This window comes from Anser anser, assembly GCF_964211835.1.
Source record: "Anser anser genome assembly, chromosome: 1".
In the NCBI taxonomy this organism is placed as follows: Eukaryota; Metazoa; Chordata; class Aves; order Anseriformes; family Anatidae; genus Anser; species Anser anser.
This window is the reverse complement of record NC_139720.1, coordinates 142,528,413-142,546,767: the sequence shown is the minus strand read 5'-3', so window position 1 is coordinate 142,546,767 and position 18,355 is coordinate 142,528,413. Positions and strand designations below refer to the sequence as shown.

The 18,355-nt window shown below is 43.9% G+C and overlaps 1 protein-coding gene across 5 annotated transcripts in view; it reads right to left on the bottom strand.

Moving 5' to 3' along the window:
• The window catches only part of NPAS2 (neuronal PAS domain protein 2), a 100,907-nt gene that overhangs the window by 39,084 nt on the left and 43,468 nt on the right, over positions 1 to 18,355 (bottom strand). For all 5 annotated transcript variants that reach the window (XM_083820583.1, XM_083820584.1, XM_083820585.1 and 2 more), the window contains 4 exons: positions 12,455 to 12,508; positions 7,568 to 7,716; positions 4,268 to 4,359; positions 1,066 to 1,155 (listed from right to left, as the gene is read on the bottom strand). In XM_083820583.1, coding sequence (XP_083676709.1) covers positions 1,066 to 1,155; positions 4,268 to 4,359; positions 7,568 to 7,716; positions 12,455 to 12,508 — 385 coding nt within the window. The remainder of the gene's footprint in view (positions 1 to 1,065; positions 1,156 to 4,267; positions 4,360 to 7,567; positions 7,717 to 12,454; positions 12,509 to 18,355) is intronic.

The window sequence follows — 18,355 nt, the reverse complement described above, 5'->3', positions numbered from 1 at the left end:
TCAGAAAATAGTCAACCACTGGGCTTCTCAACTGTTGAGGATTAAAGAAAACTGAAATAGATAGATTCAGTTCAATCTGTTGTTGCATAGCAATATTCTTGCATTTACCGGGAGCTGCCACCTTTCATCAAGTTCCTTTCGCCTCAGAAGAAAATAATTTTTGTTCGTATTACAGCAAGGTAGCGTGTGTGAAATACATTTGGCTGGGTGGAAAACATAGCACGTATTTGGTGAAAAAGTAAACGAGAGAAAAATAATTGTAATTTTCCTAAGAACATGGGGGTGGTGGTGGTGCAATAATGATTTGGCAGCTATTTTTTTCTCCTGGGCATGCATTTATTTGAGACCAAGCTACTAAAAAATGAGCGTTTGCATTAATCCTTAATTACTGTGCCTTTTCTCCTAGAGCAGCCTTAGCAACAGGAGCAGGGTCCAGAGCAGTCCCTCGGCGCTGCTCCTGCAGCCCAGCCCAGCAGACACAGTCTCCAAGAGCAAGACCCACAGATAAAGCAGCTGTGTGTGCCTGACCCCAGCACGAAGCATCACCTGGGAGCAGGGTGCGCTCACCTGGGGAAACCCAGCGTAGCTGGGGGAGCAGCCCTGATGTGCAGCAGCCACCAGCTAACTCCCACCCCTCTGAATTCAGCGGGGTTTTGTCCTCTGCCTCCCTGGAGCAGAATAAAGCCCTTACCAAGCTCCTCACCAGGCTGCCAGAGGCACTGGTGCTGTTCTCACTAGCTTAGAAATCAGAGATGGAAAAAGATCAGCCAGGTCACCCCGTCCCTCCCCTGGCCAGAGTATTCCCGCAGAGCTTTTTCTATTCAGACCCAAGTGCCTCATAGCAACAAAAACCTGAAGTGCATGAATCATACTGAAAGGGAGCAGAGCTGATCAACAGCAGCGACCGGCATAACGCAGGGACAAAAAACCCTCTCTGGATTTGCAGGAAAACATCCTTCCCACCCCAGCCCCCACTTTTTTTTTTTTTTTGTATGTCCGTTTCTAAAAACTGCAGGGCCCGATCCCATGATTTTTAGTAGAAAAGCTTATGCCGTAGTTACTCACCGGCAAATGCCCTAGAAGAGGTGTAATGCTGTCAGACACGTAGATGATGCTCCCACCTGTGGTTACTGCGATGATGAAGCCATCTAATGCCTAAGGAAAACATACAAGCGGAGAGTGCTTTAGGAGGAAAGAGGGGTGTAAACAGCGTGTCTCGCTGCATGTTGATCAAAACTGTTTTACTTCAGCGCCGTGTGGTTATTGAGTCGTAGGAATGTTATCTCAAGTTGCAGAACAGTAATTCTCTGATTTTACAGTCTGATTTAACTTTTACAACGTTCTTTGTAGTCTAGTAAAACCTACTATTGAAGCAACAAAGGGCTCACAGGAACATTTCATGTCTCAGTTTTTAAATTAATCACACATTTTAATAATGCAAAATGACTAAGACTGGATCCCTTGGAAGTTATTAAAATGAACATTTGAGCTCTGTGTAAATATCAAAGGACGATGAAAGGATGCAGCCCTATCTCAAAATGGTAGTTCTCTGCAAAACCCATAAATCTCAGTTTGTATTAATGTAACGTTGTGTATGGCTGGGCTTTCATGTAAGTAAAAGCAATGCAAATGATCAAATAATCCTTAGCCTGCCTTTTAATTGAGTGATTTATTTTAAAGGTCATGGTATTGGATTACTCATTCAAAGAGAAATTCCCCCTTCTGCAGAGCTTCTTCCTTGCTTAGGTCCCACCTTGCGGTAAGCGCTCTCACACCCAGGACTGCAGTGAGTGACAGCGCTCTGCACGGCAATGCTTTCACTTCAAAATTAGTTTCTTCTTTATTCTGAGCCACCAGGATTTGAGCTAAATCTTGTTCAAAGTTAAATCTAGGTAGATTTCCAGATCTCGAGCTACATCTCACCTACTCTGAGCAGAATCACACTCCCCCCCAAAAATAAAAATAAAAAATCAAAGGCAATATTAGGTGCCCAGAGGTGATATCAAAACTTTCCCATTGCAGTTAAGGAGTCGCAGGTGAAGATCCCAGTGCCTTCAGGTGGAGCAGGTCTGTGTCCTTTCTGTCGGTTTGCTGGTGGCCCCGGGGTTGGTGTTGACTACCACAGCTGAACAGTAGAAGCGCCATAAGCATGATTGAAGCAGAAGAGGGTTTGGGTATGCTCCAGAGGAAATACCTGTTCCTAAGACAGGTGTATTGCTCGGCTGGGGTGGCATGGAGTTACAAAACCTGCCTGTGAATCCAGGAATCCCTCCAAGCAGGGCTAGCAGTTGATCCTGCGAGCCGCAGAGCATCCTGCTCCCCCGCTGACTTCAATAAGGGAAGGAATTCGGAGAACACTAGAAACGCTAATTGTTTCGTAAAAAAAGGAAAGCACAAAGCCTTGAATAAAGACACAAACATATGTTCCTTTTTCCAGAGAATGCTGAGCACCCACAACTATTTAAGTCAATGGGAATCTGCTGGTGCTACAATCCTTTGAAAAGCAGGTCAATAACTTATACCCCAGCAGAAGAGTGTGTGTTTAGCATCTCTGAAAACCCTCCAGCTGCTATAGTTAGTTTTATTTTGTTAATCTAAGTGCACAGGATATGTTTTTTTCTTCTTTAGTATAGTATATTCAAGCTGTTTTCTAAAAAGCATGATAGCTGTTAACCCATAGAAGAGAGCAGTGGTTTCACAAGGCAGCTGGATTGTGCATGTTACTATGGTGAAGGTTTTTCTTTCTTTCTTTTTCCTTTTTTTTTTTTTTTTTAAATCAAGTCTTTATTTCATATCCAATGCAAATTATACAAAGTGACTCACATCAGAACTTTGTGGTAAAATCAAGTTAATGTATGCATACATGATTTTATTTTTATTTACTTGCAACTAGTCCTTCCAACACTAAGACGTCAGATCTCTCATCAGAGATTTCACTACTGCAACAGCTGTAGATGGACAAACAGATCCTAGTACCCACTCCTATACAATCTGATGACAGCCTTTTCATGGAGGAAGAAAACGCTGTTTTCAGGAAAGCTGCTGTATTATTACTGTGGTTAAATGTGCTTTGATTCTTTTGAATCAACGCTTGAAAAATTCCTTCCCGTTTTTAATAACAGGACAGGAAAAACTTCAAGCAGTCTTGTCCAAATGCTAATAAAATAAGATTAGAGGAAAGGCAAAAAGAAGAAGCAAATAATGAACAGCTGGCTCAACAGGACATCCCGATACTCAATGTTATCATGAAGGGCATAGAAAATCACAGTCATAAGAAGGTGGCTTATAAGCTAGGAAACCAAAAGCAAGTGTTTTACTCTAAAACTGTGTGGAATCAAAAGTCAAGAGATTTGCCAGTGTCTTGCTTTCTGAGGGAGATGTTTTAATGCAAACTGAAGGAGTGATGTATATCAGGTTCCTGTGCACTGAAATGGGAGTCAGCGGTTGTGGGTGCAGCATGAGCAAAGCGTCCCTCAGCCCTGAACCTGGGCGTCCCATCACCGCCAAATGCAATGGATGAGGGAGGGGGCTCGGCAACCTCTGCCTGTTTTGGATGGGAGATGATCATTGTTGAAGAAGGTTCTGGCTGTTACCAGGAGCGAAAAATACATTTTAGCAGCTCATTTGCATTTCATCTCGAACGTGCATAAACGCCATTGAGTCACCTCCCTTCAAATCACAGCTAGTGTTAAAAGCACCTATGGTGTAATTTAAAGATAATTTAAAACCTATCATTGCAAAATAACCCTGCTCCCTATTAGAATAAAAAGTGTTTGATAAGGGCCTGGAAATTCGTTACAGAGGTAGTATTAACCGCATCAAGCCAGCAGGAGCTGTCAGTTTTTATCTGGTTGGACAGCACCTAGCACTAAAAGGACGTGACACTGCTGCTTTTTAGGTGCTACTCTTGCATAAATATTAGGCAATAATAATGCATTACGAGTACAGGAGAAAAACTGCCGCCTGCCCTTTCCCTCACCTCTAGTTGTAAAAAACAAAATGCAAAGTGTGCTTTGAATCCCCCTTCTGGATTGCATTTCTTGGAGCCCCATCTGCACCTCTGCAGGCTGCAGCAGCACGGTGCAATGGCGCCGCTGGTACAAGGGTCAAAAGCACCATCATGTGCCAGCTCTAACCCCTGGCTGACGTGACGGCTTTTCTTGATGGTCAAGTACCTGGATAACTGAAACTTGCCCTCTTGGAACTGCCAACCACACTTTGTTCCACAACGGCTAGACAAAATGAGCAAAGCTACACGCATGCTCACCTCCAACATCAGCTGGGTGAATTCTTCGTTGCTGAGGAATGAAGGCTTCCAGTCCTGCTGAATTTCAGAAATCTCCGTCTGTGCCGAGACTTCTAGACAAATAAAACATTTCATTTTTTTAAAATTCAAAGAAAATTATATTTTGCAAGACTATATGTAAATTGCTGAAAAGATAGAAATCACCTCTATATTCAAAAATTGCAGTTTTCAAGCACAGGTTTTGCATACAGAGTGAGAGAATAATGACTGTCTAAGCTGGGCCCAAATCTGAAGCATTTTCTCTGTTTTTACTCAGCTTGAACTGAGAGCTGTGGGAGCTTGTATTCACCTAGCCATTGGCCTCTATCAGCATTGTTTAGGGATTGATCAAAAGATAAAAACAGTTTTCAGAAAATTAAAATTAAGACAAGGATCGGCATATGCCAAATTGGTATTTACAATTTGATTTTTCCAGATTAGGATGCCAGAGAGCTAGAGTTCAGCCTGCAGCTACTGTACCAAATGAGAAGCAGCAGGAAACATTCAGAGAAGCCCCAAAGCTTCACAGCCCCAAACAGCAAATGAATTTCTCCATTCTCCAAAATACGTGTGATATCTGGGTGTTGGTGCCAGCCTTGCATGGTGCTGCTGCCCCACTCTCTACTGTGGAGAAGGGATGGAGCACCGGTGTGTCATCCCAAATCCTGTCTGGAGGGGGTCTCCTGTACTCATGCCCTCATGGGCATCCTCCATGTCCTCCGTGAGCTCATGGAGGATGCCCACGAGGATGACCCAGCTGTTGGCCAAGCCTGGCCAGCAGCAGCCAGTGGACACCTAGTGCCTGAGAGCTTTCCATGGAGGAGTGTGGGCACGCCGGCGTGACGCATCATGTGTTTGCAGTGAAACCTGGCACCGTACCAGGGAGATCTGGGTGCACTGTGTTAAGCCGTTTCCTCCAAAAAAAACAGTGACTTGTGTTAGCTTTACCCGAGCAAGGCATTACCAGACTTGTCAGACGACGTTATGGGGGCAGATATTATAATTTAGGGAGGCTGGCACGGGTTTTGTTCGCTGCTCACTCTGCTTCTCCAGAAGTGCTTCTTCATTCAGCGCTGGTAGTGAGGGGATGCTGAGAGCAGCCTGTCTTCTCCTTTCAGTGCCGCCTGCTAATTAATCCTATTGATTAACACTTACAGAGCATGTAATACCCAATGCTCCCTATTCTGAGCACACAGGCAAACTGGCCGGAGAAACGAAAGTGGCTGAATGATATTAAAGATGGTAAATTTATAACAGTGCCTGTGCATGTCATCTCCTAGAGATAAACGAAAGCCTTCGCCTGAGCTTTCTGAGTGGCATGCAGCTTGTTCAGCTCGCTTTCTGTGCTGCTGGGGGCTGTCACGGGCAGCACAGCGGCTCGGCACTGCTGGGATGGTTTTACAGGGAGATTTTAAAACCAGGCGAAGGAAAAAGAGCGATCAGCCCCTGTAGGACTTTTATTATGTAGTCTCAAAATAGAGGATGCTTTCGGCAGGGCCATAGCTTGGAAAAGCTGATATACACAAAACATCAACTGCTGGAAGAATTACTGGAGATTTGGGAGATTCTGTGGATTATGAAGAAAGAGACTGTTTACGAAACAAAAAAATCTAAAAATTGACCCGTTCCTCTGTTATAAGTAAAATCTTGGTTTAGCCTACTAAGTGAAAGGGAAATATGACTGAATAAACCAGATCCAAACTATTCTGAAGATAATCAACTTTAAACTGTGATGCTTTGTATTATATTGTGACTACTAATCTAGTTTAAAAATAGAAAATATTTACTGTTTTTAGCAAGTGCACAAAACCAGTCGTAGTTTGACCCAATTGCTGTGGAAGGATTTGTGACTGTTAGATTTCTTTTACCTAGTTGTTCTTCTAGAAATGAAGTGCCTTTTGGCGTAAGTTATTTAGGCTATCAGCTGCACTTGTCTACAATGTTTCAAGCCTTGTGTGATTGTTCTTTGCCTGGCTCTTATAATTGGACATATTCACATTTTCCTTTACTCTGCCCTGGGCAGCTAAAAAAAAATATATGTTATTACTGTCTCTTTTTAATAGGTATATACAATTATCAGACTTTGAGATGTCCTAGTCATGCCCTCCCATATAAAATCACCTAGTCTATGGCAAAAATAAAATCATTTAAAGAGAAACTTTGCTCTAACAACAGAATCACTATAATTATTTCCTCAGCAAGTTTGACATTTGCGACTCCATTATGTTGGGAGTCATGATACAAGAGTTTTTATGTTCTTTTCCATTTCCCCCGGAGCATCTCCAGGGTGGGAGATGCCCGATGAGCAAAGGCGAGCCAGCTGATGCTGACGAGAACCTTCTCTGCTTTGAGGGACCAGGGACATTCCCCACAGTCACCTGCTGAAACCCCATCTTCTCCCTCAAGGGAGCAGGGCAAGAGGGCCCCATTTTAAACCAGTGCCCTGATTTATAAAGAAGCACTTCGGCTGTTTTTTTTTTTTTTTTTTTTTTTCCTGCTGGAAGATGTTAAATGCATCGGGGAGCCTGCTGCGTGTGCTTCTCAGACCTACTGGAAACTAGACCAAAGGGACTAGAGCAGCAGGGGCAGAAATGCCCTCTGCGGTGAGGGTGCTTTCTAAGACACTTCACTGTCCCCACTCTGTGCATTTTAAAATAAGCTCCTGGTTTTCCAAGGCCAAACTTGACCATTGCAACTGCACAGTGCGCAAATGATGTGAGATAGCTTTCTGCTTGGGCAGGCCAGGTAAAGCATGTCAGCTACCTATGGATGCAATTTGCTGACACCGACTTCAAAAAACTGGGGCTTTTCTGGTCTGAATCTTCTGCTCTCTGTGGAAGTTGAGTCCCACACAGTCCACTGAGGAGCAGGGGGCTGATCAGATTGCTTCCTGGCACTTTTATCTGGAGAAGCTGAGGTGAATGCTTTGTTCTTCTGCTCAATATGGCTATTTTCAAGGAAGGGAATCTCCCCTCTGGCCCCAGACCCCTCTCCTCAAAGCATCTCTCTTCTTCACATATGCTGCAGGGCATTGCTGCCTCAGTTCCTGACATTTGTCCCCTCCCCTAGCAGGTTGAGAGCCATTCTCAACTAACGAGCAGCCGAAGAGATAGATTTGGGCAGCGCTGTGCCTGCAAATTATCTTTTTAGAAGCTATGAGATAGAAAAAAATATACCTTACATTGGCACTTTTAGGCCCCTTGAGCCATTTTGATAATCACTGAAGAAAACAATATTGTAATGCCGTTTGGCAAGCGCGTGACGAGCTGCAGGAACTCTTACCATTGTGTTTCTGCAGAAAGCCAATGACTTTTTCCAGCACAGTAGTTTTGTCCATTTTGCGGGTGTTGCCTGGAAGCATGGAGCTGAGCTCTTTGATGAGAACATTGAACTGATCACGCCTCTTCTTCTCAGACTTGTTACGCGAAGCCCTGTAGACAGGGAAAAAAAAAAAAAAAAAAAGGATGAGCAGAGAGAAGAAAAATCCTCATGCACCTCCTCTTTGCAATGTACACACATGGAAATTAGCTTGCTGCGTGCCTCACCATGTGAAGATCTGTGCTGGCCTCTAGCAAAGCTGCAGAGACAAGTAGGAGGCAATGGTTCCCACCTCCTGCTCTTGTCTCCAGACCCCTTTTAGAGCCCAGCAGAGAGATGCTCGCCCCTCTGTGCTGCCTCAGGATGCTGTTTGGACAAGCTTATCAGTCAGCATTAGGCCTGCAGGCGAAGGAGCTCTGTCTGTCTCCTGGGCGCACACAGCATCTTGAAAGTCCACACAAAGCAAGAGGAAACAGGGCTGCTCCAACACTATCAGTTGGGCAAAGCATTCGTAAAGGAGAAGAGTGGAGACTGATTAAAATGTGGGGCATACCCATCTGTGCAGTTTTAAGAAAGAGAGAGAGAGACCCCAGTCCTGCAGCTCAGCCACTGCAATGGAATGGGGTCCACCTAGAGCAACCTGCCTAGGTTTGCACAGGTCCTCTGTCTACGTCTAAGTTGGGTTATGGAGAGCCATGGGGCTGTTGCCTCCGAGTCATTCAGATCAAGGACCTCAGCAGAGGCTGCTGCAGCTGCTAGCTGGTTCATGTGCCACCTAGCTCAGTCTCCTTTCCAAGGTCGTGAGGACAAGGATGTGTATCCAGACCTGGGGGCTCAGAAGTGCTAGCAGGGGTCCCCTTCTTGCCCATGTCTGCGTGGCACTGGGCAAATTGCTTACGGTCATGATGACCCAACTCCTCAGGTGTAAAATGGGGACTCCGCAACTTTCTCTGCCAGTCCTGACTGTTTTGATTGCTGACTCCTCAGAGAAAGCCTACTTCTGCTGCTGTATTTCAAGAGCTCGTAGAAAGAAAGGACCCGACTTCATCTGGGGTGTTTTGGCACCTTCATAATATTATCATTAATCTGTTGATCATCTTTTCAGATTTTTCAGTGCACTTTTTTATTATTTTTTCTTTTTATTTTTTCCTTTTAAATATATATAAAGCTATACACAAGGGAAGGTTTCTGAATGGTCCCTATGAATACTATGATCCCTCTATGTGGAGGGTATCTCCTGGACTTCTGTAGCCATGCAAAAATAGAAATAAATACGACCCAGAAGGTTTGTTTGTTCTTCTGAAAGTTCCTCAAGCAGACAATATTTGCTTTGCTAGTTACATAAAGATCTAAAAATCTGGTTGCATGTAGGCAGGAAAGGAAAGCCAAGAGGTCGGTTCTCCTTCTGAGTGTCTCGGTCCCAGTTAAATCTGCTGTACCTTGTAAGGAGCTCTGTACACATGCTGGTGAAAATCAGAGCAGAATTTAGCCCGGCATTTACGTTCCCCCAAGGACCAGTATGGCAATAAACATTTTCAGCAGAGAAATCACTGCAGAGGCTTCTGGATGTTACTACTGACAGAGGGGTAATTTTTGTTTGTCTTGCTCTTAACCCCGAACACACTTGTAGATGCACTGGATGGAAGCCAATGCTTGATTATTTTACAGCACGGAACACAAGAGATTGGGTGGATGCTGCCTGACTGATTCCAGCCTGCTCTTATTACAGCGCAAAAGGCTGTCAGAACAAGATGTGAAAAGCTCCATCCTTATCCTATTTCTGTACAGTTCAAGGGGACTTAAAGAACATCAACATTTTGCTTCCTCATAATTCAATCCTCAGTTCATTTTAAGCTCAAAGGGTCTTGATCCTCCTAAAAATAAAATAAAGAACCAACCATCTATAGGGAAAATGTTGCTTTGCCAAAATATAAAGATGCTTTGACAGAAATGTAAAGTATCTATTTTTAACACTTGAATTTTATTCACAAAGGAAATAAAAAACCTCCTCTAGTGGAAATAACTCTACCAAGATCTGAATCGATGATCGCAGTTAAATTTATAAAAGAGAAAAAACCCACAATTAGGTCATCTAAACTATCCCTGTACAGTTGTAAATGCTTTTGTTCAGTCCAGTTGTAAATGTCTTAAATAATGCAGTTTTCAACACTTCCCTTGGAAGATTATTCCCTCGCCTTGTTTACTTCACTGCTAGGGCATATCATTTACAGTAAGCCAAAACAGTCTGTGTCTTAATTCCATACTGTTTGTCCCAGTTCTCCTCCCTCCTCGCTACTCCGAAAAAATATATGGCATATCCAAGGGGAAGAAGGAGACATGGTATGAATAAAATCTGGATTTTTAGTGAATACAGCTAAAGGCAATACAGGACAGCTTGAATTCAGAAAGATCAAAACCACCAATTTAAAATGTGTTCTCAATAGCCATTTTTATTCTTGTATATTTGCTGCTTATTGTCTTAAAGAGAGGCTGATACTTGTTGACTAGTAGCTGTTGCACTACGCTGATTTACAATGAAATGTGACTTTACACTAAATTTCACATTCCTCTTTGCTGTCCAATGGGTTATATAATTAGAAATGAATAGAATAGAATAGAATAGAATAGAATAGAATAGAATAGAATAGAATAGAATAGAATAGAATAGAATAGAATAGAATAGAATAGAATAGTATGTTCTAAACATCTTGAAGAGGTCTTTAATGCTGCCATGTTTGGGGCCATCATATCCACATTTTAGTGTTTGGAATGAGATTAGGGAGTCAGGCAGCACAGAACAGGGCTCAAAATAACCAGTATCCTGAAGGAAGAGCTGTGCAGCTCAGCCGAATAAGAAACACTTGGCCCAGAGGTGAGAATGCAGATGCCTGTCCTCGGGAGAGGATGGCCACTCTTCTCAGCATGGGCGGGATGTCTGGATAATACAGACTGTATGTGCCTAATAAACTGAAGCTGATAGCAAATGGGGGGAGCTACTCACACTTCTCACTTGAGATACCCTGCTCCTGGCCTGGGAACACCCTCAGTGAGTTACGTCCAGAAAATTCCAGTCTCACCTACTTTTTACTCAAGAAATGGAAGAAGAGAGCAATTTTCCTTGCATTTTTTTTTGCCCCCTCTTGTCTTTCTCCACTTAGAGGGACCCATTCCTCATGCTGAATAGAATAAAACAGACTCTGTTTCCCCTACATCGCAGACGAGATGAGAGCCCTTAGTTTTTAGAGCACAACAGAATAATGTTCAGCCAATGGCTTCTCCCATGTTTGACTTTCTTTAAAGCTTTGGAAGAAAACATTGCAGCTTTTAAACGAATCTTAATGGTTCTAGTATACTATAGTAACTTTAGACTGTTGTGAAGCCTCTCATGCTTTTAAACGTAATTTCCAATTCAGATTTATTTCTAAATACCAAAATGTACTTAAATTATGTTCTAAAGAAGTGATTTCCCCTTTACATTTTAAAAGTTATATATTTTTTTTATTCTACCTTGGAGGAGACCTGCCCCAGGGCACGACAAAAATTCCCTCCTCGAACAAGCGGCACGAAAATCACACCAGATGGTGATGACAATCGCCGATCGTGAGGATATGCCTTATCCTATTTTTGTCCTCTCTGTATTCATTTAGCGCATTTGTTCCTCAACAATGCTAATATCTTGAAAACGGGCAGGACTTAAGCGTGCCAAGCGGTGATGCTTGATTGCAGGTGCTGGCTGCCTCCTGCTCACCACCTCCTTGACCCCAGGTGCCCGCACCAGCATCCTACACTCCCTGGGGCCCCGTGCACTCTCTATCGGCTGCTGTTGGCCCAGGAGCATGCACAAATTAGAGGTAAGAGCAAAGGAGAGCGGTTAAGCTTGGTAGCGGCGTGTGCTGACCTATATTGGTGAGAAAAAGCTGCAGGGAGGGAAGAAGCGGAGAAGGAATCAAAGGAGATGAAACTGGATCAACTAGTTGTGCCTGGACTGGAAATACTCTCATTAGGGGGAACCAAGGGAAAAAATGCATGCAGCCGATGGCTCCCTCTCAAGCAATTGGACTGTGGGCTGCAGTATTGATAATGCTTCCAGAAAAGAATATAAAAATAAAAAAAATCAACAACCACAAATGCTTCCAAACAGCTTTAGTGACACTGCAGATGCCGGCCAGATTGGATGGTTATTAGCGTTTGATTGCCACGGTTCTTCTGCCTTGAAGCACACCCTTCCCCTGCCCACAAAGTGCTCACAACAATTTCCTGCCCACGGATCAGCTGGGACTTTATCCTGGAGCGAAGAAGAGATGTGAATAAATGTTTCTGCCACTTTAGGGCTGACACAGCACTTTGAAAGGTCTTTATCTGGTAGGAAGGTAACTTCTGGGTGTTTTCATCACTGTTAGATAAGCATTGCTGAATAAATGACCATCATATTATATATAAAAAAAAAACAAACACATTTTTAAAGTTACTTGTCTTTTGCAAGATGTTTCTTATAAAAAACAACCAAAACCAACACACATTTTATACACTCTGGGAGCTAGGATGATGTACTATAGCAGCAGGAGTATGTTGTTGGTTCTTCAATCCTCGTGGTCTGCATTACTGTGAAAAAAAAACGATCAATGCCTTTGCTTTTTTGACAATTTCTGCAGGAAACATTGCTAAGTTATTTTCCTCTTACAGGGTAGCCAGGAATAGGGATCTGTGATATGGCAGTTTTTCAAGTTGTGCTTGGCTTTCTTTTCCTCTCTCTTTTTGATTAATTGATTACGGATAAAACAGCTTCTGCAGCAACAAACACTATTAAGCTCTCCGCGAGTTAAACAGAGTTATAAAAGAAGAAGTGCTCACCTCTTTGCCCTGTCTTTCTCATCTTCATCCATTAGATTGTCTAAGCAGTTTTTTCTGTTGAAGGAATGCAAGAATCATTATGAATCGTCATGTTGTTAGCTCTACTTGCAGGTTAATCTCAGTCATGCTATTTCATTTTAATAACAGAGTGATGATATCCAGGTCAGATAAATGTGTCAGCAGTGCTCTGTGCCACAGTCCTTGATTTTAAGGAACATCCATCGCAGATAACATTATTCCTCAGCATCTCGCTAGCTGTAGGGGCTGCAGCCAGGGATGAAGGCTCCCAGGCACAACACTGTGTGCCAGCACAGTACATAAACAGACTTTTCTTGGGGGATTTTCAGTGTCAAGGTTACTTTCTGCCAGCTTGCAGGCCAGATGAACCCCAGGGTGTGAGCAAGTTGAGGAGGCAGTTTCAGCCCTCCCACGTTCCCCAAAAACGGACGGGCTGGACTGGTACAGAGCCTGGGGGGGCCGAGCAGACCCGGTGCCCTGAGGAGGAGGCTGCATGTTTCCTCCAGCCCCTCACCGCATCTCACACCTCTGCCACAGCACAGGAGCTGCAATCCTGCTGCATCCCACACAAATATTTTCCGAATGGGCAGCACAAGGCTGCTGTGAGCACTGGGCATGGTCAAAGCATCATTTCCAAAGTGACGGTGTAGCAGCGTGCCATGATAATGCTCGTTTTCAACAACCAGATTTTCATTTAATGTTTCCTCAAAATGTAGGACATAAAGAAAATTGAAGGGAGGAGGAGGGAAGTTAATTGCCGTGCATTATTTAAGTCCATGGTATTTTCCACATATGAGTCACACAGGAATTTGCCTGTTTAAGGAACGTTTTATTAAAAAACAGGAGTGAAAAGTTATCAATGCTAAGAACAGTGGATAAACTCCCTCCTTCTGTCAGTGGCTCTTTTACAGTCATATTCCACCTGCTTATTACTCAACAGTTAGCTAAGAACATGCAACTACCCTGTAATTTTTTATCAAATATAAGAGGAATGAAAAATTAAAGCTACAGGTCAGTGATTGGAGGGTAAAGCTAGTGCTTCACGGGATTCAATGTGCTGACGGAGGAGCATAAATAGAAAATATGAAGGCTGAAGGAATCCTGTTATACAGAACAAAATAAAAAATAACACCATGTAGTTTTTTTTTTTTCCAGATACTTCTTTGACTTGAAAACAGGCAAGTCAGCCATATTGCAATCTATATTTTAGACTAGGAATGTGTATAGACCCAGTTAAATTTGTAATAAAAATCCAATATCATTTTACAAATGCTACAGGTGATTATTCCCCCAGCTGAAGAGTTGGGCTGCTAGCCCAACAGATGAGTTTTCAAATGATTCAGGAAAAAGTGTAATGACAAAATTCAGTGTTTTTTATTGCTATTTGCTCACATACTGAAACGGAAATGTTTAGCTATGTTATCTGAGAGTAATGAAAGCATCAGTAGTATGGCAAGGGGTGGCACTTAGGATTTTGTTATCTTTCTTTGCTAGACCTTAGCTCAAAACGCTCCATAGCATGCACTCCTGTTGAATGCAGGATATGACATGTGAGGTGGGGCGGCGTCAGCAGAGGACGCCGCTTTCTGTGAATCACCAAAGATCTTCCTCTGAGGCTCTTCTATTTGCAACAGATTCCCAGCAGAAAGCAGGAATACAGGGACCAGAGCTCTGGGTGGCTCTGAGTAGGGTTGGGGGCAGATGGGGCACTCGGGAGCGATGCTGCTCAGCCCCATCTGTTTCCACCAGGCACGGCAGACCTATGGAAAGAGGCTTCCTGCAGCTGCACTCCACAAACTGTCACGGAATTGCACTGGGGGGAAGCCTCTACCCTTACCGGGGAGCAACAGGTCTAACTGGTCTGTTCTGCCAGGGATTTGGCTAGATCTGTACAGCAATGCGTGGCCGGCTTCCAGTAAACAAGGTTTCTCACTGACTGACATGAAATTCTGGACCTGCTGTGCTGTTGCTAGTGTTAGACAATATCTAATTGTCATTTCACTTCTGTTTGCTCACACGGCAAAATCTCCAGAGCATTGTAAGCATTGCTAGCAGTGTTTGCCAGTACATATGTACCATATGAAATTAAAACTGCTCTCAATAAAATAGATCCGGCAGAATGTACAACTGCTGCTAACCAGTGCTGTCACACCTCTCCTGAGCCTGACAAGATGCTGGCTAACACCAGGAGGAGGAACCCAAGCCACGGAGCTCAGGAATGCGCTTAGGGCAGCCTGCTTGCTTCGCATTATCCTCCCAGTCCTGGAGCCAGCAGGGTCCCAAGTGGCAAGCTGGGAATCTCCTCTTTCATCCCTGTCAGTGCCTGGCTGGGCAGGCAATGCTGGCTCCCTGCAGTGACGGAGGAGGCAGCGAATTCCAGGGCCCGCTGCCATGCTTCCCCTGCAAAGGCATGGCATAAAAAACAAGTAGCACCAGGATTTCATAAAACAGTCCTTTCATGCGAACAGAGGATTGGAAAACCTACGGGTAACAGCACCACATTACCTAACTCCTGCCAACGGAGCGTTTAACAGGGACATTTATGTTTGGGGCTTCATCAGTACCATCATCATTATCAACAAAGAGTGAAGAAGCTATCACTCCTGGAGTTGGGAAACACCTGAAAGAAGGAGAAAGCTCACATACTCCTACCATGACAGCACTCAGACAAACAGACTACAGAAAGACACACCCACAAGCAGAGCAAACCAAACCAACGGCAAGTTTTTCAGCTGTTTCCTGAAGTGCTCCTCAGACAACTTCCTACCATCAAAAGAGCTCAATTTTAAGAAGTAGGAATGTACAGCATGAGAAACAAGGCAGGCAATAAAGGCCATCATCACATCTGGGACATCTGGATGGGCTGATGGCTGGGCCCCTTCTGTACAGAAACATGTATAGAAATACATTATTTCATATGCCTTCCTTTTTAGGATATTTTTTGTCTATTTTTCATGATGAGTGTTTCTTCAGCTAGCAGGGAAATGTGTCATTCTGGAAACAAAAGAATGGCTAAAACTCTTAAACCATGCACCCCTGGCTTAGTTATCAGATGGGGAATTACAGCACAAACATCTCCCCCCCATTCATACAATGAAGAGTTGCTTGGGGAAGGATTAATTCAAGCATGGTGCCAGCTCACTCCGGGGACTCCCCAGAAGAAAGGCTGCATATGTTTGTTTTGATACAGCCTATTCCCAGTGGACACAGAGCTTGCACTGTAAAATTCTTCTGGCCCCAATCACCTCATGCTGCACTGGAAAAATGGCTTTTAGTGAGTTAAACTATCATTCTCCTGTGTCAGGGATGTTGGTTTCCCTCCCTACTGTCCTACTGCTCACGAGAATACACCGTAAAATGACTGACACTCAAATGCAAGTAAGCAGCTATTGATTTCCCAATAAGTTGCCACGTGGCCAGCTAATCTCAGCTCCTGCAAATCAGCCTGACATTTAACAAGAATCTTCAATCACCTTTGTTTAACTCAGCTGAAGGCAATCTCTCTGTTGATGATGGTGAAGACAGAGACGTAAATCTCCTTTAGAGGCCCTGGGATGTGCCTGGGGAAGCCTGGTGAGCAATCACAGGCACGCACAGCCACACTGCTGTGCTGGCACCGCTGCCAGGTCCCCTGCCCGGGATGATGGCACCAAGGTCTGATTGTGGACACATGGCAGCATTGTCCCATGGGTGCTACACAGCACTAAAGTAGACTAAAAAGTAGAGTATTTCCCTTCCAAGCCTTGCTGGGTGGGCAAAGAGAAAGACAAGCACATGGGAAGGAAATAGAGACAGGCAAGAAGTGACCATCTGAACATTTTAAATGTCTTGTTCTACGTTTCTTTAACATGGATGAAGCACTCAGACAACCCACCACGAGGGTTATGGTGGGTACACACACAGGAAGGATTTGTATCAAATCAGAATAAACTGAGACATTCACAGGCACATCAAACTTATATGCACCCCTCCACATTCATTTTTCATATGTAAACCTCTGAGCTGTTACAAGAACATGCTAGGGCCCATAGCTAAATACAGCACAATCCCACCCATCCCAATCCAAACTGATTTATGAAAATGCAAACAGAGGAACCTGAACAAAACTTAAGAAAATAATAATAAAGAACCTTCTCTCCCTATGATATACATTGTTATTTGAGAAGGGACTGTGTCTTTTGAGTGGAAGAAAGGCCATCTGCAGTTACAAGAGGTCATGTTATGCTGCAATTTTTACGGGAATCACTGTTTTTATGAGCGAAGGAGAAATCCATGAGTGGATCCATGGTGTCTACCTTTAGAGTTATGATTGCTTTTGTCTGACAGTGTGCAGCTCAGTCTTCATGCCTTCAGTGGTTTACTACATTTTGTTTACACTAGAGAAGAGGTTGTTTATAAGTTTCCCAAAAAGGTACAGGACAGAAAGAAAAAAAGAAGAAAACTTTATGAGGAAAGGTAAACTTCATGAAACTCATGCGCTTCTCCAAGTTTCATACATATTTTCACTGAATCTATAGCTGGTGCCTGGCTTAAAGCAAAACAGACGTTAAAAAAATAGTCCAAATGTAGCCAATGAAAATGATGTAATTTGACAGAAGTTAATGCTCTGCTCTTCTGAACTGGGGCTGGCAGGAGACTGCTCACAGGTAATGCAACTGAGTGTTACGAGATTATAATGAGAAGTAAAAGCTCATAATGTACTCTGGTTTTATCCATTACATTTTTTCCCATTTAGTGGGAAAAGGTATCCTTTTCTGAATGTCAGGAGTGTTGCACCTATTTCTGCGAGCTTCCCCCCACTACCCTGGTGGTGCTTAGATTTTGGGGTGTGCAGCACGTGAACCCCTATGGCCATGGCATGACTCACATCTGTTTGAGCCAGGAGTAACACTGCCAATGCCAGCAGCAAGGCATGCAAGGAGGGCAGCTGGGGTGAGCGCAAAGCGCCCTTTATCTCTAGCTTGTGAGCAAGGCGTAAAGTTTGTGCAGAGCCTGACGTCTCTGACAGAGATCAGTACATGCATGCTCGTTATCTTCCTTGTTACGATCGTTACCGAATGGTGAAAGCCACTCAGACTTCAGTGAGCAGGCTAAGTGAATCTCCGGGTTCAACCCCGCTCCGCTCTCCCCTCACACGGCTGCAAACAGAAAGGCAAACAAATTAAACTAACATTAATCAGCAAAGACTGCCATCTGTATAACTCCAAGCATTTCTCCGCGTGCCTGTCCCCTTCCAGCAATGCTAAACAGGATTAGCCTTCCGTGGGCGGATGGGAAAAGTAGGTCAGTTTGGTAACATTGCTGCGTGCGATGAGCGGAGGACGTGATTGTAATGGTCTGCTCGCAGCTCGCTCTCCTGCGGAGTGGGACCTGGGCTCTTCGTGGGGCACACGGTCCTCAGGAGGGAAAGCCTGTTTGTCTAGGGAGAAGGACAGCACCCTTATAGAAGGACAACGCATTTATAGAAATGGGGGCTTTGCAAAAAATGGACAGTGCATTGGATTTTCTGTGTGTTTTAACAAGGAAACCAAGGCAGTTAAAGGCTAAATTATTACTAGTTCAGCATATACATATTTCCCTCTTCTTATAAAACTGTGCAGAGTCAGGCAGTGTGTTACCACCATAAGTGTAGGAAAAATGGGTCATTTTTTAGAAAAAAGGGGTGCACAGCCAAACATTTGTCAAAGATTGTGCTCAGGCAAAGTGGCAATGGATGGTAAATCATCGAGTGGAGGTATTGTCTTTCTGTGTTGACTTTATTGGGTGTGTAGGGATGGTGTCAGGAGAGCCAAAGCTCACCTTGACGCTTGCAGGGAACATCAACGGCAACAAGAAGAGCTTGTTCTGCCACACCAGTAGTAAAAGGTTGAACAAGGAAAGACG